Source organism: Panthera tigris, chromosome E3 (genome assembly GCF_018350195.1).
Source record: "Panthera tigris isolate Pti1 chromosome E3, P.tigris_Pti1_mat1.1, whole genome shotgun sequence".
NCBI lineage: Eukaryota > Metazoa > Chordata > Mammalia > Carnivora > Felidae > Panthera > Panthera tigris.
In genome coordinates, this window is record NC_056675.1 from 16,068,455 (window position 1) to 16,091,452 (window position 22,998).

Sequence of the window (22,998 nt, forward strand, 5' to 3'; positions counted from 1 at the left end):
CAACTGAGCCACCCAAGCACCCCAGGAGACTCATTTTAGACCTAAAGGCACCTGCAGATTGAAAGTGAGGGGATGGAGAAACATCTATCATGATAATGGATGTCAAAAGAAAGCCAGAGTAGCCATATTTATATCAGACAAACTAGATTTTAAAACAAAGTCTGTAACAAGAGATGAAGAAGGGCATTATTACATCATAATTAAGGGGTTTATCCTTCAAGAAAATCTAACAATTATAAATATTTATGCCCCCAACTTGGAAAACGCAAATATATAAATCAATTAATCGTATAAAGAAACTCATTGAGAACAATACAATAATAGTAGGGGACTTTAATACCCACTTATAGCAATAGATCACCTAAGCTGAAAATCAACAAGGACACAATGACTCTGAAGGATACACTAGACTGGATGGACTTAACAGATATATTCAGAACATTTCATCCTAAAGTAGCAGAATAAACATTCTCTTTGAGTGCATGTGGAACATTCCCCAGAATAGATCACATACTGAGTCACAAATCAGCCCTCAACAAGTACAAAACTATCAAGATCATACCATGCATAGTTTCAGGCCATAACACTATGAACTTGAAGTTGCCACAAGAAAAAAAAAAAATTGGAAAGCCCTCAAATACATGGAGGTTAAAGAACACCCTAGTAAAAAATGAATGGGTTAACCAGGAAATTAAAGAATAAAAAAGTATGGAAGCAAGTGAAAATGAAAACACAACAGTCCAAACCCTTTGGGATGCAACAAAGGCAGTCCTAAGAGGAAAGTATATTGCAATTCAGCCCTACCTCAAGAAGCAAGAAAGGTCCCAAGTATACACCACCTAAACTTACACCTAAAGGAGCTAGAAAAGGAAGGGCAAATAAAGCCTATAGCCAGCAGAAAAAGGGAAATAATAATGATTAGAACAGAAATAAATGACATAGAAACAAACAAATGAACAAACAAAAACAGTAGACCAGATCAATGAAACTAAGAGCTAGTTCTTTGGAAGAATTAACAAAACTGATAAACCCCTAGCCAAACTTATCAAAAAGAACAGAGAAAGGACCCAAATAGATAAAATCATGAATGAAAGAGGAGCGATCACAACCAACACCACAGAACTACAAACAATTATTAGAGAATACTATGAAAAATTATATGCCAGCAAACTGGACAATCTAGAAAAAATGGACAAATTCCTAGAAACTCACAAATGACCAAAATGGACACAGGCAGAAATAAAAAAACTGAACACACTCATCCATAAATAGCAAAAAAACTGAATCAGTAATCAAAAATCTCCCAACAAACAACAGTCCTGGCCCAGATGACTTCCCAGGGGAATTCTACCAGACATTTAACAAAGAGTTAATACCTATTTTTCTCAAATAGTTCAAAAAAAAAAATAGAAATAGAAGGCAAACTTCCAAACTCATTCTATGGAACCAGCATTACCTTGATTTCAAAACCAGTAAAAGACACCACTAAAAAGGAGAGTTACAGGCTAATATCCCTAATGAACATGGGTGCAAAAATTCTCAGCAAGACATTAGCAAATTGAATTCAACAGTACTTTAAAAGAATTAATCATTGGGGTGCCTGGGTGGCTCAGTCGGTTAAGCATCTGACTCTTGATATCAGCTCAGGTCACAATCGCACTGTTTGGGAGTTCAAGTCCCGCACTGGGCTCTGCACTGATAGTGGGGAGCCAGATTGGGATTCTCTCTCTCCTTCTCTTTCTGCCCCCTCCTGCTCACTCACACATACACACTCTCTCTCTCCCTCAAAATAAATAAACTTAAAAAAAAAATTATTCACCATGACCAAGTGGGATTTATTCCTGGGCTGCAGGGCTGGTTCCATATTCATAAATCAATCAACATTATACACCACATTAAAAAGGATAAGAACCATATGATCCTGTCAACAAATGCAGAAAAAGCATTTGACAAAATACAGCATCCATTCTTTTTTTTTTTTTTTTTTTTTTTTTTTTGAGAGAGAGACATGAACAAAGAAGGGGCAGAGAGAGGGAGGGAGAGAATCCCAAGCAGTCTCCACATTGTCAGCACAAATGCAGGGCTCAAATTCATAAACCATGAGATCATGACTTGAACCAAAACCAAGAGTTGGATGCTTAATTGACTGAGCCACCCAGGTGCCCCCAGCATCCATTCTTGAGGAAAAACACTCAACAGAGTAGGGATATATGGAACATACCTCACGTCACAAAGGCCATATACGAAAGACCCACAGCTAATATCATCCTCAATGGGGAAAAACAGAGAGCCTTTCCCCTATGGTCAGGAACAAGACAAGGATATCTACTCTCACCATTACTATTTAACATAGTACTGGAAGTCTCAGCCTCAGCAATAAGACAACAACAACAAAAAGGCATCCAAACTGGCAAGAAATAAGTAAACTTTCACTATTTGCAGATGACATGATATTATATGTAGAAAACCCAAGAGTCCATCAAAAATTTGCTAGAATGAATACATGAATTCAATGAAGTTTCAGGATATAAAATCAATGTGCAGAAATCTCGTTGTATTTCTATATACAAATAACAAAGCAGTAGAAAAAGAAATCAAGCAATCGATCTCATTGCAATTGCATCAAAAACTGTAAGATACCTAGGAATAAACCTAACTAGGTTTAAAGGTAAAAGATCTATACTCTGGAAACTACAGAAATGTTATGAAAGAAATTGAAGATGACACAAAGAAAGGGAAAGACATTCCATGCTCATGGATTGGAAGAACAAACATTGTTAAAATGTCTATACTACCAAAGCAATCTACACGTTTAATGCAATCCATATCAAAATACCACCAGCATTTTTTTTGCAGAGCTAGAACAACCAATCCTAAAATTTTTATGAAAACACAAAAGACCCTGAATAGCCAAAACAATCTTGGAAAAGAAAATCAAAACTAGAGACATCATAATTCCAGATTTCAAGCTATAGTACAAAGCTGTAGTCATTAAGACAGTATGCTATTGGCACAAAAACAGACAGATCAATGGAACAGAATAGAAAACCCAGAAATGAACCACTATATGGTCAACTAATCTTCAACCAAGCAGAAAAGAATATCCAATTGAAAAAAGATAGTCTCTTCAACAAATGATGTTGGGAAAACTGGACAACCACATGCAGAAAAATGAAACTAGACCACTTTCTTACACCATACACAAAAATAAATTCAAAATGGATGCAAGACCTAAATGTGAGACAGAAAACCATCAAAGTCATAGAGGAGAATACAGGCAGCAACCTCTTTGATCCCAGACAGAGCAACTTCTTACTAGGCACATCGCCAAAAGCAAGGGAAACAAAAGAAAACATGAACCAATGGGACTTCTTCAAGATAAAAAGCTTCTGCACAGCAAAGGAAACAATCAATAAAACTAAAAGGCAGTCTACAGAATGGGAGAAGATATTTTCAAACGACATACCTGAGAAAGGTTAGTATCCAAAATCTATAAAGAACTTATCAAACTCAACACCCAAAAAACAAATAACCCAGTTAAGAAATGGGCAGAAGACATGACTAGACACTTTTGTAAAGAAGACTTCCAGATGGCCAACAGACACATGAAAAGACGCTCAACATCACTCATCATCAGGGAAATACAAATCAAAATCACAATGAGATACCACCTCACATCTGTCAGAATAGCTAAAATTAACAACCCAAGAAACAACAGGTGTTGGCAAGGATGCAGAAAAAGGGGAACCCTTTTGCATTGCTGATCAAAATGCAAACTGGTGCAGTCATTCTGGAGAACAGTATGGAGGTTCCTCAAAAAATTAAAAATAGGACTACCTTACAATCTAGTAATTACACTATTAGGTATTTACCCAAAGGATATAAAAATACAGATTCAAAGAGGTACATGCACCCCAATGTCCATAACGGCATTATCAATAATAGCCAAATTATGGAGAGAGCCCAAGTGTCCATTAACTGATGGATGGACAAAGATGTGATACACACACACACACACACACACACACACACACACACTGGAATATTACTCGGCCATCAGAAAAATGAAATCTTGCCATTTGCCATGACGTGGATGGAGCTAGAATGTATTACGCTAAGTGATATAAGTCAACCAGAGAAAGACAAATACCATATGATTTCACTCATATGTGTAATTTAAGACACAAAATGGATGAATATAAGGGAAGGTGGGGGAGACAAGAGAGGGAAACAAACCACAAGAGACTCTTGACAGACAGTGCACATGAGTGAGGGGCAGAGAGAGAGGGAGACAGAGAATCCAAAGCAGGCTCCGCACTGTCAGCATGGAGCCCAACATGGGACTTGAACTCATGAAACTGCGAGATTATGATGTAAGCCAAAACCAAGAGTTAAATGCTTAACCGATTGAACCACCCAGGCACCCCATATCAATAAGAGACTCTTACTGATAGAGAACAAACTACAGGTTGATGGAGGAAGGGTGAGCAGTGGGCTAAATGGGTAATGGGCATTAAAGAGGGCACTTGTTGGGATGAGCACTGGGTGTTGTATAAGAGATGAATCACTGAATTCTACTCCTGAAACCAATATTGCACTGTATGTTAACTAAAATTTAAATTAAAAAAAGGAAAAAAACCCAATAAAATGTCACATTCATGACATTTTCATGCTTCATATTTCTTAATTGCACTTATCACTGAGAGATCATATATTACATATTTTTTATTTATCTGCCTTTTCTAGAATATAAACTGCAGAGGAGCAAGGAACTTTATCCTGAAAGTCTGAAATGATACCTGGCACATGGTACATGTAAATATATTTTGAATGAATAAATGAGGCTTAAATTATTATTCAAATTTTGCTCACTTTCATTAATAGTTTTTAATGGTCTTGGTTGTTTACACATCCATATTTATTTATTTGCTTAACAGGCATTTATTTTATTTTATTTTTAAATGTTTTATTTATTTTTGGGAGAGAGAGAAAGAGTGTGAGCAGGGGAGGGGCAGAAAGAGAGGGGGACAGAAGATCCTAAGCAGGCTCTTCGTGGCAGCTGAGAGCCAATGCAGGGCTTGAACCCACGAGCCGTGAGATCATGACCTGATCTGAAGTCAGACACTTAACCAACTGAGCACCTAGGTGCCCCTATCAGGCATTTATTTTATACTGACCGTGAGCTGGAGATGGGGGTGGGGAAAATGTGTTTCTAATCTTAAAGAGGAGTTAGACAAATGCACAAGTAATACAAAGGCATGAATAAGTGGGAAAGGGCAAGAAATGTTGAATATAAGGCATAGCCAGGTCTGAGTTTGTGATGAGTTTCACTTAAGTCTTATCAGAAGGATCTCAGAGACCTGGAGCAAGCCCTGCTATGGCCCAAATGCAGAAACAGAGAGTCATTCCACCATAGGCCTTGAGGAAGTGACTTAGGACTTGGCTGAATCTCCATTTCTCCTTCCATCTTATGAGGTACTTTCAATAATTCATTAGAAAGTAACGAGATAGAGTTTTATAAACTCTATAAACTCTTGTTATGCTAACAAGAGGGATTTAAGTCTGCTCCTGAAACATGATTGTTAGTTGTTTATCCCCTGGGTCTGAAGTCAAACCACTAAACAAGATACAAAGTTCACTTTAAAATCTTACTGCAATGATATCATCAGAATTAATTCAGAGTCCTGCGACAAGACAGCAAGACAGATGGTGGCACCAGCTTTTAAATATCATCTCAGAAGCTAGGAAGGCAGGGATGTTTAGCAACCTGTGAACTGACAAACAAAGAATTCATATAAAGAGGCACAGTAAAATGAAAGAAACAATTACTTAGGGGTCTGAAGATCTCACCCTTAGTCTGGTTCTGCTTTTTACTAGTTATATAACCTTGGGGAAGTTGTTAAACTGTTTCCTCATCTGGAAAATTGGGACAGTAATAGCTCACACTGTTCTTATAAAGATCAAAAATATAATACACGGTTTTAAGGTTATTGTCTCTAGAGTGAAATATACCACAAAAGACTCTTAACTATAGAGGGTTGATGGAGGGAGATAGGTGGGGGGCGGGCTAAATGGGTGAAGGGTGTTAAGGAGGGCACTTGCTGAGATGAGCATCTGGTGTTGCATGTAAGTGATCAATCACTGAATTCTACTCATGAAACTTAAAAAAAAAGTCTCTAAATCCATTCTCTACACTAAAAAGATCAAGGACTCCTTGGAGAAATGGTTGATTCCAGGTCTGGGGCATAGAGTGTACATGATGAGCCTGGATGGACATCTTGGTTTACCAGAAAACAAGGGCATTCTCCATGACCACTAGGTTAATGCCAAAAGAACACAGGAATCACAGGAAGGAGCTCCCACTGGCCAAAGGTGGAACAATTTGAGAAATAAAAAATAATAAAAATGAAGTTGATCAAACACATTGACTGTGTTTTTATAAGATTCATGAGTTTGGGGCACCTGGGTGGCTCAGTCGGTTAAGCGTCCAACCTCAGCTCAGGTCATGATCTCACCATGGCTTGCGGGTTTGAGCCCCACATTGGGCTCTGTGCTAACAGCTCAAAGCCTGGAGCCTGCTTCAGATTTTGTGTCTCCCTCTCTCTGCCCCTCCCCCACTCACAGTGTGTGTGTGTGTGTGTGTGTGTGTGTGTGTGTGTTCCTCAAAAGTAAATAAACATTTTAAAAAAAAGATTCATGAGTTTATTCTCAAGAGAAAAAAAACATAGAGTCCATTAGCATCCTGAAAATCCATCTTTAAAAGGGAATTATGGGTACCTGTCTGGCTCAGTTGGAAGAGCATGTGACTCTTTAATCTTGGGGTCATGGGTTTGAGCCCCACAATGAGTGTAGAGATTAATTAAATAAATAAATAAACTTTTAAAAAAATAAAAGAGAATTAAACATTTGTCTTGCCTTTCTTGTCAAAATATATTTCAGGGTAACCAAATAGCCTAAGTCCATGAGAGAAAGACATCTAGCAAATAAATGTGGAAGAAATGATTGAATTATAAAATTATCATCTCATAGCCCCTAGTGAAATAATCGCAAATGAACATAATAGCAAACAAAGTAATGAACTATGGATGAAATCATTGGATAAAAGTTTATGTGGAACTTCACAATTTCAGGGAAAGGCTGTTACCATATGAGCCCATTGATCAGTCACAGCATCACTAAAGTTGGGACAATGAACTATTGTGGATCTCCTGTTGTGATACCAACACACATTACTTCCTAGGACCTTTTTCTTGCCCCCCAAATGGAATCTGAATATAAACAAACCTCTAGATTCAACCTCAATTTACAGGAAATATGGAAGAGAGAGGAACAAGTTAAATGACACCACAAAGAAGCAGACACATCCACAAAGTGGGACATTTTACAGGATAACTAACCCAAATTCTTCAACAAGTCAATGTCAGGGGAAAATGAAAAGGACAGGAAGACTGCCCTAGAATACGAGACTTCCAAGCAAACTTCATGTATAGATTTTGTATGTATTCTGAGGTCTTTTAGACAATCAGAGTAATTTGATTCTGGACTGTGTATTAGATAAAAACAGGACCAGTTGATTTTGTCAGGTGTGAAAATAACACTGAAGTTTATGTAAGAAAGGAGTCTAGTTTTTTAGAGCTGTATACTGAGAAATATAGGAGTAAAATGACATAAGATCTGCAGCAGAGGAAAACAAAGGGATATATAAAGCAAATATGACAAGTGGCACCTGGGTGGCTTGGTCAGTTAAGCGTCTGACTCTTGATTTTGGCTCAGGTCATGATCTCAAGATTGGTGAGTTCAAGTCTGCAGCGGGCTCTCACTGACCGAATGGAGCTGGCTTCGGATTCTCTCTCTTCCTCTCTGTCTCTCAAAATAAATAAACTTTTTTAAAAATGTGACAGGTCTTGACAATTGTTCAATCCGTGTGATGGGATATGGGAGTCCACTGTTCTATTCTTTGCACTTTTAAGAATATCTTAGTATTTTCGTAACACAAAATCTAAAGAGTTTTTTTTAAGATCATGTATGGGGGAGTAGTAAAAGGATAAATATTTGTTTCTTTCCCAACAGCAAATGTAAGACACGTGGGTGGAAGAGAAAAATCCCCTCGGTGTTTTATTAAAAACACTCTCCTGGGACTTGTTCATTTAAAGAACCACCAAAGTTGCCCTGAGAGCGTGGTATGTAGGCCACGCCCCACCAGGGATACGACTTCAGAGTGCGGAAGAAAAAATTCAAATGGGCAACAAACAGCAAGATCAAATATCTGGGAAGCACCCCCCCCCCAACTTTTTTTTTAAAGTAGGGTATTATTTTGATCTATTAAAAAGAAAATCCCCCAGGGGATAGCTGCAATTTTTGTGGGAAGACAATTATCTGGGCTACTTAAAGGCGTTTTTCGCAACAACTCCCTGAGAGAAGCTTTTAGAGACACACTAATTAGGTAATTAGACCTGGGAGTCTCCCCGGAGTGTAATGACTCCCGCTCCGCGGTGCAGCGGCGCCCCTCCGCTAAGAGGCCGACGTGGCCTTTTCCGGTGCAGTAACCCTGACGGATTCCTCTCTCCTTCGCCCCTCTCCTGGAGAACCCTTCCCCGCCCAGGGGATCCCAGCGCAACGCGCACTGACTGGCCGGACCCTCGGCTCGCGCTGAATACCCTGCACCGCCACTCCCTACTCCCGGCTCTCACCCCAAATTGCCGGCGCGAGGTTACCTCGTGTATTGTAGCCTAACTGCGGCACTTGAGTAACCGCGGATAATCCGAAATCGCGCGCAGTTCCGGGTCTTATAGCAGGCAGCGTGCCTTTTGCTTTATAATCCCTCGCTTAAAGCAATGAATTCACACTCCTTATCAAAAACGGGTACGGTGGAAAAGAAAAACAGCTAATGTATATATGGCCCTTCAAGCCATAAATACTTTCAACATTTTGATGAGTTTCCTTTCAATCTTTTATATAGACAGATCTTTAAAAAATACGCTACTGGGATACCAGAGATATTTCTTCAAAAGTGAATCTTTCACTTTACATTATTACTGAGCACTTTCTGATCTCATCAAACAACCTAACAAAATGTTTACTGCTGATGAAAGTCCTCGGGAAGAACACACATTTTCTTTAAATAGTCCCTTGTTGACACTTGTAGTTTCTCATTCTTGACCGACATAAAATGTTCGGTCGGATTTTGCCAAATGCCCCTCTCGCGGGGGCGGCGCACAGGCCCGGATAGACGAAGTGGTCACTGTGGCGGGGGCTGGAAAGCAGAGGGCCACGCGCGACCACTTCCCGGCTCTGTTAGGTCATCAATAAGCTCCGCCCCCGCAGGCACAGCCAATCGAAACGCGGGGCGGGGTCTCCCAGAAGCGCGCGCGTGCGCCGGCCGGCGGCCATGGGGGACGACGAGATGGGCCCGGCGTTTCTCAACGCCCGGGCTCGGGCCCGGCAGCCTCCAATCGAGGCGTGGCCGCCCGTGAGCTCCGAGGACGAGCTCTACGATTGCCTGGATTATTACTACCTGCGCGACTTCCCGGCCTGCGGGGCCGGGCGCAGCAAGGGCCGGACGCGGCGCGAGCGGGAACTGCGCACCAACTGGCCAGTGCCCGGAGGCCACGAGCGCAAGATCGCGCAGAAGCTCCTCAACGGTCAGCGCAAGCGTCGCCAGCGCCAGCTGCAGCCCCGGGCGCGCACTCGCCTCGCCTGAGCACAGGTGCGTGCGGGCTGCACCTGGCCAGGACTCTGGGAAGCCCCGTGAGCGCCCTGGCCACCCGGTGCCTCTCGCGTCCGCCCTCTGTGACTGCACCCGGGCAGAGTCGCCTCCTTCCGAGGCTGCTTCGCGTTAGCGAGTCGTAGCTGGACCCCCAAAACACCCACCTGATCTCTTGGCTGCAATTAGAATAGTGTAAAACTCTACCTTTTGGAATTTTATAGTTGGGAGAAGAAGGGTCTAGGAAACGCAGAAACATCTTAAAAATATAAGAATTTACTTCCAGTGCGTATGCATGGGCTAAAGACAATAATTTATTTCTTTTTTGTCAGTTTTCTGCAGGATACCCGAAGGCCCTGATAAAAGTATTTTCTCTGACTCCAGCTGTAACTGTGGTCGTAAGGGGGAGAATCCGTGTTGGTCAACATAACTTCTTTCCGACATCACTTAAGTTTACCGCTCCAGTATCTTTTCCTTACTGATTGTTAATTAAGTAACATCCAAGTGTCCAAGTGGGTATGCCTTTTTAGGGTTTTTAATTAAAAGCAAGAATGGCATTTTAACTCTTCTGGGTTTGTTTTTTTTTTTCAGTTGCTACGGTAACTCGTTTCAAATATACAAATATTTGAGTTCATCTTAATGTGTAATAGGGGGAGAACAAAGAGAGGAATGTGTGCAAGATTTCAACCCCCTGTCATAGATGCAGTGTGCAGGTTTAATATTTGTTGCCAGAATAGGAATATTTTAAGTTGTAAGAGTGTATACTGAACAGTTGCTAGATTCTCCGCACTGCTGATCCCACAACAGTCCTTTCATGTGGACGCTGCTGTCTCCCATTTTGTAGAGGGGATTCTGAGGCAAAGGAGTTCAAATCACTCTTCAGAGGTCATCCAGCTGGTTACAAAGAAGACCAGGTATAGCAGATACTCAAAAGCCTTCATTCATTCCACCATCACAGTTTTCCTCTATTGTACACAATATTCTGTGGTGCAGTACCACCCACAAACTTCAGCTCCAACGATGAGAGTTGAGATGTGGTTTAAAAAGTATGCAGAATACATCAAGGTGGTTGTCTTTCTCTTCAGTCTGCATTCCTTAGGCCTCTGCACCCAATGGTGAGTCCTTGGTTAGGAGAGAAGGATGGTGCGTACTGGAAGGAGCAGCCTGAATTTTAATCTTCTGGCTGTTCATCGCTGTGGCATTCAGCACGCTTTTCAAGTTACACCAAGCCTGGAGTTTCTCATTTGTAAAATGGAATGATACTGGATTACCTTACCACACTGATTATAGATTAAATATATAAAACATCTCACACAATTAAGTATGTAAGAGGTACTCAATAGTAAGTATTTTTAAGTTTACAAAACAGAATCTCCTTCCTCTCTGGTCAGTCTTCAGTTCTTTCATTCACTACATTCATTCTTTTAAAATGTCTCCAGACGGTGTGCTGTAATAGGAATTCTGGCTTTGGAGTCAAACACCTGTGTGAACTTGGGCAAATAGCTTAAACTCCAAGTATCTGTTTCCATATCCATAAGATGGGGATAAAACAGTACTTACTTAAAGAGTTCTTGTGAGGTGTGGGTGCCTGGGTGGCTCAATGGGTTAAGCATCTGACTTTTGGTTTTGGCTCAGGTCATGATCTCATGATTCATGGGTTTGGGCCTATGTTGGTCTCTGCAGTGTCACTGCTTGGGATGCTCTCTCTCTGCCCCTCCCCCATGTTCACTTTCTTCTCTCTAAATAAATAAACTTTAAGAAATAGTTTTTGTGAGGTGTAAATAAAATAATACATGTAAAGCTCTTAGTGCCTGGTATACAAAGGCACTCACATGATTGTTGTATATGTGCTGCCAGAGTGAGCATGGCACTCACATCATTAGTAGTATTCCCATTGTCACCGTGTTAGCCTTCGATTTTTTTTCCCTTACCCCTATTCTGCTGTGTCTCACACACCATATGCAGATTAATCTTCCAAAGACCATTTTATTTATTTTCAAAAAATTTTTTTAAATATTTATTTCTGAGACAGAGCATGAGTGGGGGAGGGGCAGAGAGAGAGGGAGACACAGAATCTGAAGGAGGCTCCAGGCTCTGAGCTGTCAGCACAGAGCCTGACACAGGGCTCGAACTCAGACTGAGATCATGAGCAGAGCTGAAGTTGGACACCCAACCGACTGAGCCACCCAGGCACCCCTCCAAAGACCATTTTAAATATATAAAAACCCTCAATGACTGCTCTAATCCTGTAGGATAAAAAGCCTAGATTCCTTATATTGTCCTGGAAGTCATCTCTTGGATTTTCTTAAATTTTGTACTACAACTTCCAAAAACATACTCTGGATCTTGACACAGATCTTCTGTCCTCCATATTTGATTCTGCTTTATTTCAATCTGTGCTGTCCTACTTACCATGCCCTTTTCCCCTTTGTAATTTTAATCTTTCTAAAACAAATTCCACCTGTACTTAATTTTAAGTGCCACTTTCTCCCTGAATCTTTCATCCACAGTGAATAGCCATTCCTTTGAAATCCTTAGAACTTCATAACCACTTAACCTCCTAACCACTTGTATTTTGTATTTTTAGATCAACAGTTAAAAATTCACTAACTGGTTCATTCTTTTTTTGTCTGGTATGTGCAAGGCACTGTAATCATATGTCTTTGTTAGCCAAAGGAAAAACTACATTTAGAGTGCAAGGACCTTAATGTCTTAAACATCTCAGTTCCTACACAATTCTTGCTGTAAAGTTGTAAAGTACAGCATACCCAGACAGACACAAGCCATGTTAAAGCAACACTCTATTAGATGTTCTAACTAGATTTTGCTCACCTTAGATACTAGAACCTTTACAGTTTAAATATAGTAACTGTAGAAATTGTGTGTTAGTTACCTATTGCTGTGTAATTACTCAAAAACTTAGTGACTTAAAGCAACATATCTCAGTTTCTGGGATTGCAGAATTCAGAAGTGGCTAACAAGGTGGTTCTAGCTTAGGGTCATGAGGTTGGAGAGTAATTAGGCTCCACTTTTTGAAGGGAGTGTCTAAGAATCTGTGGATGTATTTTAAACCACCATGGTATGTTTAATTAGTTTAAGGATGTTCATTTTAGACAAATTGGAAAATATGACCAAACAAACAAAAAAAAGGAAATCAATACCCAGTGGATAACATCACTACTTGAGTGTACATAATTCCAGCCTTTAAAAATACATGAACTTTCTCAATACAAACCTACTATGTATACTACTTTGTAATTGTTCTTTCCCTTGATACACTATGAAGATACTTTTCATGTCAGATATTCTTTCATAATACTTTAAATAGCTGCATAGCATTTCATGTGTATATATCATAACTTTATTTCTGTATTGTAGGATACTTACTAGTTTTCCCTACTTTATGGAATTTGTTAAACATCTTTATAGCTAATTTCTTTCCACATTCATGAGTGTTTCTTGAATTCCTGGATTTCTGTGGAATTTCTGGAACAGATCTGCACAATTTTAAAACTTCTGCTATCTACAGCCTAATTTGGGTAAAATTTTATTGTAGTCATCAGGAGTCCATTCATCCAAATGTCAGCATCAAATATCTGTAACAATGCCTGCAAGAGTTCTTTGTTCAAATTTTGATCACTGTGAATTTGTTGAGAATGACTGAAATCACTATGGAATGAGAAGTTGTTACATACATTTTACTAAAGAGGGAACTTCAGCATATTTATCCTGGCCAACTACAAATGATATGTAGCAGAATTCTGAAATTTTTTTTCAATTCCTGTTTTTATTAGTTTTAATTTTTACATGTTCTTAATCTGTATTTGAGTAGAGGTAATATATTAACTGTTTCAGAATCCAAAACATAGAAAATGTTTTCAGTAAAAGTCCCACCTTGTGCTACAGCCACCCAGTCCTACTTCCTGAAGGCAACTAACAGTGTTTCGTGTTAGCAGTGTTAACAGCTGCAGATAGTTTATGCATATTAATAGTCTTTTCTCTCCATGTTACACAGCACAGTACATTCAATTCTGCCTCTTGCCTTTTTTCTCTTGACAGTTTCTCTTGGTATCTTTCATACTAATAATAACAGAGAGGCTTTTTTATTCCTTTTTATAGCTGCATATTGTGTGCTGTGCCTTTTTTAAAAACCAGTATTATACTGACAAGAATTTAGGTTGTTTCCAATCCTTTACTATTACAAAATAACCTTGTACAAATACCTAATATTCTTTCCTCAATGTAAGAATTAACAACTTAGCCAGGTATGATTAAAATTGTCTCTGTTCTGGATACCTGTCTTAATTGTCCAAAGTTATGCTCATTCAAGCTCTTCTGCTAGGATGTCCTTTATAGGGCTCCTTTACTCCGTCTCTGCTTATGAATTATCGAAAGACAAATACAATGTCATATCATTTGTAAAGCTTTCATTATAGTTCTGTGAAAATAAAACTTTTTCATGAAAGGTTACTGCATTATTTACCCTTCGGTTCCACAAACATTCTGCTGTTACTGGAAACAATGTGCTTTCACTGGAAAAACTACTAACCTCTGGTGGAAGGGGAAATTTTCTGTTTGACACCCTAGCAGAAATGGAGGGTCCACCTTTCCTTTTCTCCTCCATAAATCCCATCCCATCCCAAGGACCTTCCCATGAAGCCATCCTTGAAATACCACTAACCAAAAAAAAAAAAAAATTAATTAAAAAAAAAAAAAAAAGAAATACCACTAACCAACTTTTCCACTACTGCAGAGGCTCTAAAACGTTACTGTTATAAGTATGTCACATCGACACTCACTAAAACATACAACCGTGGGGACTTCGCAATTGCTGTTCCCTCTACCTGGAATGCCATTACCCTTGATAAACATTTTGTTTCCCTGCTTCCTCAAGCAGTCTATTCAAATACTAACTTTTTTTTTTTTAATTTTTTTTTCAACGTTTTTTATTTATTTTTGGGACAGAGAGAGACAGAGCATGAACGGGGGAGGGTCAGAGAGAGAGGGAGACGCAGAATCGGAAACAGGCTCCAGGCTCCGAGCCATCAGCCCAGAGCCTGACGCGGGGCTCGAACTCACGGACCGCGAGATCGTGACCTGGCTGAAGTCGGACGCTTAACCGACTGCGCCACCCAGGCGCCCCTCAAATACTAACTCTTCCAAGAGTTCCTGCCCTCTCCGACTTCTAGCTCCCCATCTCACTCACCATACTTTGGCTTCATATCACCACTACCTGATTTACGTAGACGTTTCTGTCTCTCCTCAAACTTTAAATTCCACGAAGGTAGTCTTGTTTTATTTGGTGCTGTATCTTATCTGTAGAACCTAGCTAGCACTTGGAAATCATTCAGAACATTTTTATTAATAGTAAATAAATACTATCCCAATTATGGGCACAAGTTCTATGACATAACGAAAAGGGTCTGAAACTATATAGTAATACATAAGTGTAAGGCATTATTACGATCTGATCTTAACTTGTTGCCTGAGTCCACAAAGAAGAGAAATACAAATAGAATAAACTCAGCTTTGTCGGTGTTGCCTAAAGTTTTCAGTTTCCTTGGTTCAGTTCACATTGTGTGCCCACACTGTGCCTCAAAAAAATACCCAAATAAATAACCTTAATGCTGAGAAAAGTTAATTTGCCTAAGGTCCAGTTGCAGAACGCCAGATAATCTGCCTCGCTCTCAAGGCTGGATCTGTCTACCATATGTTTGAAAGAAGTGCGACGGTGCTCATACCCTACAAAGCAAACACCTAGCGGCTCAGACTAGCACCAAGCTGGAAGTACACTTGCAGAGTAACCTCAGGCACTTCCGGTCTCCTAAATGAACCTGGGGCGGAGCTCATGACGTTAACCGCGTACGACGACGCGCCGCCATGACGTCCTGCTCTTCCAGTGACCTTCAGGGCACGCGGAGACGTCGGTGATCGAGAGGCCTCTGCCTGGGCACTGATTGGTCGCGCGCGGAGGCCAAGCCCGCCCCCCGTTTTCCGCTCACCAGCTCGCAGAAGCCGCCGGGGTCTCCGCAGAGTCTTGCGTTTCTAGACGCCGAGCCGCCCTGCAATTGCCATGCCGCGTGGAAGTCGGAGCCGTACCTCCCGCATGGCCCCTCCGGCCAGGTGAGACCACCGCGGGGTTTGGGGCCTTGCCGGCGCCGTGACGCACACGGAGGCCGCAGTAGGCCTCGCCGCCGCCTGGTGGAGGCTGGCGGAGGCTCGTGGAGGCCGCTGTAAATGCTGCGGCCTTGGTGCGTCCCCACCCGCCGCAAGCTGGTTGTAAATGGGCTTTGGCTAGGTATCCCGTTAGTGGCAAACTTTCTAATTTCGCGTGTCCGTGAGTTATTACTGAAAATACTGTAGAGCTCATTTGAAAAGTATTTTGAGTTTATTTAAATAATCTCTACACCCAACATGGGACTCGAACTCAGGATCCCGGCGATCAAGAATCACCCGCTCTTCCGACTGAGGCAGCCAAGTGCGCCTAAAGCTCATTTTAAGTTAAAATGGGCAAGTCCTCCAAAGAAGTGGATATGTGTAAGTGTAAACAGGCTGAAACTTTAAAAGTAGCAGAAAAAAACAAAAACCAAAAACCAGTGTTGGAGAAAGGTAGTAAAATTAGGAAAATGATCTCATTTCAATAAACTGAATAATCTTTGAGCACCAGCAATGAGCGTTCCAGGGACTCAGCCCAGTCAGGGACGTAGTTCCTAAAGCCTCACACGTACATGATGTTTTTTAGTTCATAAAATATTTTAAATTTTTTTTTAAGTTTATTTATTTTGAGAGCGAGCAGGGCAGGCGCAGTGAGAGGGAGAGAGAGAATCCCAAGTAGGCTCCGTGCTGCTAGCACAGAGCCTGATGGGGCTTAATCCCACCACTGTGAAATCATGACCTGAGCAGAAGTCAGTGTCAGCCGCTTAATTGACCGAGCCACCAAGGCTCAGTTCATAAAATACTTTTAAGATGTACTTCCAGTTATACTTTAACCTTAGGGATAGATGTTATTCCTGTTTTACGGAAATCAGGAAACTGGAGACTCAGAATAAGTGATTTGTCCAAGGTTATGCTACCAGTAAGTAGGAAAGCCAGGTCTGACCACAGTTTTCCAGTGGCCAGTTTAGGACGTTTAGCCCAGTACCACATTGCTTTCCAGCAGTAAGGTGGATTGTGTTCACACAGGATGCTAGGAGTGTAGGGAAGCAGTTCACTTAATGGAAAGAAGCTTCTCACCAAAGGACAGAAAACCGCATTTTTGTAAAGTGATGCCAGATGCCACCTGATTGGAAGCAAAGTCATTAGCTTTTCTGACCTAGCCTTATTTGGTTGAAGAGCTCCCAAGGAAACTATCTAAAAATGTGCAGAGGGAATATAACATGTGAAGATTTTTAAAGCAGTGCAGGACATGTTAGTGAAAATGCTGAAAGCATCTCAATGTCCTACGGGATGGGATACAATTGAAATTTTGGTGTAACAGTTCAGGCAAGTCACTCCTATTTACTGGTCTTCGGTTTCCTAATCTGAAATGAAGGAATTAGATTGTATTATTTCCCCCATATGACTATTTGCATATGTTTACTAAGATGATACCAACTCAGTTACACTTAGCCTCACTTGACCTAAAATTGCCAAGTCCCACATGTTCTCCCTCTCTTAATATTTTTTACCTAATACTAGATGACATATTAATTGATCCCTCAATAGTGTCATGAAGGCAGAGGTTTTTGTCTTTTAACAGGTCGATTCCCAGCACCTACAATGATACTTAACCCTAGTATCTGAATGGGTGGATTCTCTAAAGACCTTTTAAACTCTTAATATTTTATGATTTTTATGAGGTATTGGAATAACTGTGTTCTGTAAAGCTACTCTAGGGTATACGAATACATAGAGATGCAAAAAGCAGGCAAAGATAGTTTATACTTGGTGATTATAACCTTAAAAGGTTAAAGAGACAAAATGATGTAAATAGTTCTGGGAATTGTGTTCCGTAAAGTTTTCTGGTTTGCATAGAGTATTTGTATTTAAGAATTAAAAATGAAGATCCTGAAGTTTATTTTCATTTACATTTGACTTTTGAACAATGTATGGTTTAGGGGCACTTACCTCCGGTACAGTCAAATCTGTGAATAAATTTGGACTCCCCAATAACCTAACTTCTGTTAGCCTACTGTTGACTGGAAGCCTTACCAAAAATATAAACAGTTGATTAACGTGTATTTTGTGTGCTATATATATTATAATACTGTAATCTTACAATAAAGTAAGCTAGAGAAAAAATGTTACTAAGAAATCATGCAGTACTACACTGTAGTTATCAGAAAAAATCCACATATAAGTGGACCCGCAAGTTCAAACGTGGGTTGTTCAAGGGTCAAGGTACAGTTTCTTTAAGCTGACAATTTGAAACCTGGTAGGAAGTGTGAACTTCATACTTTGTGTTCTTTTCTTTCACAGCCGGGCACCTCAGATGAGAGCTGCACCCAGACCTGCGCCAGCCGCTCAGCCGCCGGCGGCAGCTTCACCATCTGCTGTTGGCTCACCTGCTGCTGCACCCCGGCAGCCAGGTCTGATGGCCCAGATGGCAACCACCGCAGCTGGCGTGGCTGTGGGCTCTGCCGTCGGGCACACGCTAGGTCATGCCATCACTGGGGGCTTCGGTGGAGGAAGTAATGCTGAGCCTTCAAGGCCTGACATCACTTACCAGGTAGGATTTTATGCATTTTGTTTTCCAGTGGTATATTATGGGAAAAACCAGTTATTTGTAAATTCATATAATATAGGTACTGTCTGTGATTTTAGAATCCACAGTGCTGTTAACAGAAAACGGGTTATCAAAAGTCACATTTGGCAGCTGAGTTAGTGCCTTAGGCCAGCAGCATCAAGTACTGTACAAATTGTATTTGTTCCCAGGGAGTAGAATAGCAGTTCAACCTGATCCACTGAAAAACAGCCATTTTCCCCTTATTTTAAGGAATTTGTCTTGGTGACTCTTAACTAATTCAGTCTCCATCTTAGTTAAGTATTTAAAAATCTCTTTAATAGCTCTGTGCTGTTTTCTGATCTTTTATCTGTTATTTGCCCACTGCCCCTCTTTTTTGAAGTATGTGAATTTTCTCCTCTGATGGGCTTGAATAGATACTCTGTTGTGTTTCTGGTATATTTGACACTCATCCATCTATTTTTCTGTAATAGTTTCACTTTGTCATTCATGAAACTTTTCACTGAACCCCCCCCCACTGGTATTTAGGTATGCACATAACCATTTCACTTTATTTGCATGTTTGTTCTTGAATCTTTCTGATTATAACTGGAATTTTGTTAAAGCCCATTTGCTTTCTGCCTTAAAGTTTTTCACTTTCATTGTTATTAGATGGAAACTTGAATTTGCATTCTGGTTCTAGTTGTGGTTCCCCAGTTGGCCTCAAAGACATGAGATACTGTTCTTTGTTCAGGTCTAGATCTAATTTCCTTTCTCAATGGTCCTGAATGTTATGCCTTTGCAGGAGCCTCAGGGAACCCAGCCAGCATACCAGCAGCAGTTTGGCCCCTGCCACTATGAGATGAAACAGTTCCTGGAGTGTGCCCAGAATCAGGGTGACCTTAAGCTTTGTGAAGGTTTCAGCGAGGTGCTGAAACAGTGCAGATTTGCAAATGGTAGGTGATGCATCAATCTGTGATTAAAACTGCATCTGCTCGGGGAGGGGAGGGTGGGTGATGGGTATTGAGGAAGGCACCTTTTGGGATGAGCACTGGGTGTTGTATGGAAACCAGTTTGACAATTAATTTCATATATTGAGAAAAAAAAACTGCATCTGCTCAGTTCACAGCATGGTACTCCTGGACCCTAGAGAACTTTGGGAGTCTGTGTTTAATAAATTAATTTGACAAGTTAGAGGAGATTTGGTTTACATTATTCTAAAAATAATCTAACTCTTCTAACAAAGGACTGGTCCAGAGGTTTCTAGTCATAAGCTTTTACCAGTAATGTTCTGAATCTCATTCTTCTGTAAGTGGGTATAGATTAGTGTGTCAGATCTTGTTCTGGTTATGGGATGTAAGTGATCTAGCCATAAAGCTGTGAATAGAAAATTACATTCCATTTTCACCAAAGTCCAAGAATGGACATAAAGACTCATGTGTTGTTGGCATTCCCCACACCTGATTTGAGAGAGAAGAGTTTCTTAAATCCCTCAGTGCAACTCTGATATTTGGGCTGTCTAGAATGTTGACAGTGAAGTTGTTTTTACATAATTTCCTCCTATCAACCTAAGAATTCACCATCTATTAAAATGCTTATTTTCATTTTCAGGCATGAACTGATAACCTTGGGCTTTTATCCCTCTTTTTATCATTTGGAGGGCTTCTGCTTTGCTAAGAAGGTACAGCTATTGTTCTTCTAACTTACCTTTTCTATTTGCAGGATTAGCCTAATCAAGAAGTTCAAGTTGAAGATATGAAAAATCATCTCCCATGACCAAGTTAATTTAGCATAAAAATATAACTGATAGTGAAGAAATAAAGTGTAAAACCACCAGTTAAACCTCTCCTCTATCATTAAATACAGCTTTCTTCAGAATTGGAATGAAAACAGGTATTCTTACTGCATAGAAGTTCATTGTGAGATAGTTTTGAGTTTGGAACTGGGCAGATGTTCGTGTGCCTCCTTAAACCAGCTTTTGTGACATTGTTTGTGAATTAATTAGAATAAAGTGATTTTCTCCCAGAATGTGGCGTCTTTTAAGTGACCTTTTAAGATGTGGTTTTGAAGATTATAAATTAGGTACAGTATATACATGTTGAACATACGCATTTTGCAAAAGAACACAATTGTCTCAACACGTCTTTATTTACTTCGTAGTCTCAGTATTAAATAAGCATCCACCTGGGGCTCCTGGGTGGTTCAGTTGGTTAAGCGACCGACTTCAGCGACTTCAGCTCAGGTCATGATCTCGTGGTTTGTGAGTTCAAGCCCCACGTCGGGATCTGCGCTGACAGTTCAGAGCCTGGAGCCCATTTCGGATTCTGTGTCTCCCTCTCTCTCTGCCCCTCCCCTACTCACACTCTGTCTCTCTTTCCTTCAAAAATAAATGAACAACCACCAAAATAAATTAGCATCCACCTGGAGGATCTGACAATTCCCTGAGGAGCTTTTGTAGAAAAGTAGTTATGTAAGGAGTAGCTCACTAGCAAACATAGTGCTCGTTAAAAGGGTTCTGGGGAGGTGGGGGGTGGCTGAGTCAGTTTTAAGCATCTAACTGTTGCTTTCAGTGCAGTTGATGATCTCAGTTCGTGGGATTAAGCCCTGCGTCGGGCTCTGTGCTGACAGCATGGGGCCTGTCTGGGAATCTCTCCCTCTCTACCCCTCCCATGCATACTCTCAAAATAAATAAATAAACTAAAAAAAAAAAAGCTCCAGTTGGAAGGTCAATGTTTCTTAAACTGAGCAGTAACAGGAAACTGTTTAAAATAATACTTCTAATCGACTGAGTGATAAAGGAAACAGGAATAAACCCCATTACAAGTGGATTCCTGTGGCCAGGTCAGCACATGTCCTAATCGCTGATCTGTCCAATTAATTGGTCAGAGATGAAAACCATTGTCTTTTGCAGTTCCCCTGCAAATGTTTTTCTTCTGTAAGGTACTGTAGTTACCCTTTCTTGAAAGACTCAAGCTCATTGCAACTGCCCATTCCATGTTGCCTTAAGGAGATAGACTCAATTTGGGGTGCATCGTTTTTAAAAATGAACTGAGCTCCATTTCTCACAACTCAAAAATTCATTCGCTTGGAGTTGACCTCCAGTCTACATTGTGCTCTGCAGTTTTCCAACTTCCAAATACACCTTTTCGAGGCTGATTTTTTCCCCCCATCTATAAGATTCAGAGACCTGTGAGTAAAATGGTATTGAGTTTAGTCAGTTGCTGCCTGCTGCCCGCTGCCTCCTGTTCTCAGCTGTGTTCTTAGAATGCCCTACTCTTGTCGAGTTCCTGAAAGTGACCAAGACCACCTTGCCTGAATTACCACAGACAGTTCACAACCGGCAAGACCCCAGCATATTTGCTTCTGGATTCATCTGTGGGCTCCTTTGTCCATTTTCCCTGGAAGTATGTGAGTTCATAGTGTTAATGCCCCTTATGTCCAAGGGCCGATGGCGTATGGTGACTAGCCAAATAGTTTATTGTTGAATCAATGAACCAAAGGAAAATGAACCATTGACATCAATAAAATGCAAGAGTCTGGCTGGCCTGGCCTCTCCCTTGTAGGAGCCAGGGCTACCCAGAGATGGGCACAGGGAATAATCCACTAGATGCACTGGCCCTTTGCCCTGAGTTCAGAAGGGATTTTGTTAAGCATTGAAAGTATAAAGCACAAGTCCACTCTACAGCTTTGCATCAGGACCACAAAAAGAGGAGGTGGGAGCTTACAGTAAGTGAAAGGAAATTGAGGTGTTTTCATCATTGGAGCCAGATGTTGCATCTCAGTTAAGCAGAGGCCTTAATGCGTAGTAGACCCAAAGTCCTTCCCAGTGCCCGTTTATATAGAAATCAAGCAAAGTGTTTCCCAGGAGTGAAAGAAATAGATGGTCAGCATGAATAAAGGAAAGAGCTCTTGGGCCCATACCTGGGGTTCATCTAGGCCTTCCTTACCTACTTCATGACCTTGAGCAAGTCACATTCTCTTTAAAATTGCCTTAATACCAGAGTTTTGGGGTCCAAGTGAGAATGTGCAAGTGCTTTGTGAAATGCTAATCAAATGGGTGCTTGTGGGCTCAGCCTCTGTGTGAAGCACTGTATTAGCCCTCCCTTCATTTGGTATATTAGAATTAGGGGTTTGAAAAAAGGTAGCTTTAGGGGCACCTGGGTGGCTCAGTTGGTTAAGCATCTGACTTCGGCTCAGGTCATGATCTCTTGGTTGGGGGTTCTAGCCCCGCATTGGGCTCTGTGCTGACAGCTCAGAGCCTGGAGCCTGCTTTGGATTCTGTGTCTCCCTCTCTCTGCCCCCTCCCCGCTCACATTCTGTCTCTCTCTCAAAAATAAATAAACATTAAAAAAAAATTTTTTAATAAAAAAAAAAGAAAAAAGGTAGCTTTAGAATGAGAGAGAGCAATACGTCAGTGTCAGCATGTTGCATACATTATTTCCAATTCTGTCAACCTCTTAAGGTAGAATCATACTGATGAGGGCCCTCACTCAAAGAGCCCAAAGGGGCACCCTGTCAGAGCTCATATGCTTTTCCTGGCACACGGACCTCCTCCCAATAGACCACAGGCTGAAAACTAAATGGGTTAAGGATG

At 40.9% G+C, this 22,998-nt stretch overlaps 2 protein-coding genes across 2 annotated transcripts; both read left to right on the forward strand.

Annotated features, from left to right (window-relative positions):
* Positions 1-9,353: 9,353 nt before the first annotated feature.
* On the forward strand, positions 9,354-10,266 carry NUPR2 (nuclear protein 2, transcriptional regulator). Its single transcript, XM_042971231.1, has 2 exons — positions 9,354-9,706; positions 10,036-10,266. The coding sequence occupies exon 1, from the start codon at positions 9,389-9,391 to the stop codon at positions 9,698-9,700; it is 312 nt and encodes a 103-aa protein (XP_042827165.1). The 5' UTR covers positions 9,354-9,388; the 3' UTR covers positions 9,701-9,706; positions 10,036-10,266.
* A 5,338-nt stretch (positions 10,267-15,604) lies between these two features.
* Positions 15,605-20,432, forward strand: CHCHD2 (coiled-coil-helix-coiled-coil-helix domain containing 2). Its single transcript, XM_007079094.3, has 4 exons — positions 15,605-15,826; positions 18,161-18,410; positions 19,210-19,360; positions 20,127-20,432. The coding sequence occupies exons 1-4, from the start codon at positions 15,777-15,779 to the stop codon at positions 20,135-20,137; spliced, it is 462 nt and encodes a 153-aa protein (XP_007079156.2). The 5' UTR covers positions 15,605-15,776; the 3' UTR covers positions 20,138-20,432.
* Positions 20,433-22,998: the final 2,566 nt, after the last annotated feature.

Coding starts and splice junctions, on each gene's coding strand:
- NUPR2 (XM_042971231.1), top strand. CDS start 9,389: ATGGGGGACGACGAGATGGGCCCGGCGTTTCTCAACGCCCGGGCTCGG.
- CHCHD2 (XM_007079094.3), top strand. CDS start 15,777: ATGCCGCGTGGAAGTCGGAGCCGTACCTCCCGCATGGCCCCTCCGGCC. Junction 15,827..18,160: donor CGCATGGCCCCTCCGGCCAG/GTGAGACCACCG, acceptor TTTCTTTCACAG/CCGGGCACCTCAGATGAGAG. Junction 18,411..19,209: donor GGCCTGACATCACTTACCAG/GTAGGATTTTAT, acceptor ATGCCTTTGCAG/GAGCCTCAGGGAACCCAGCC.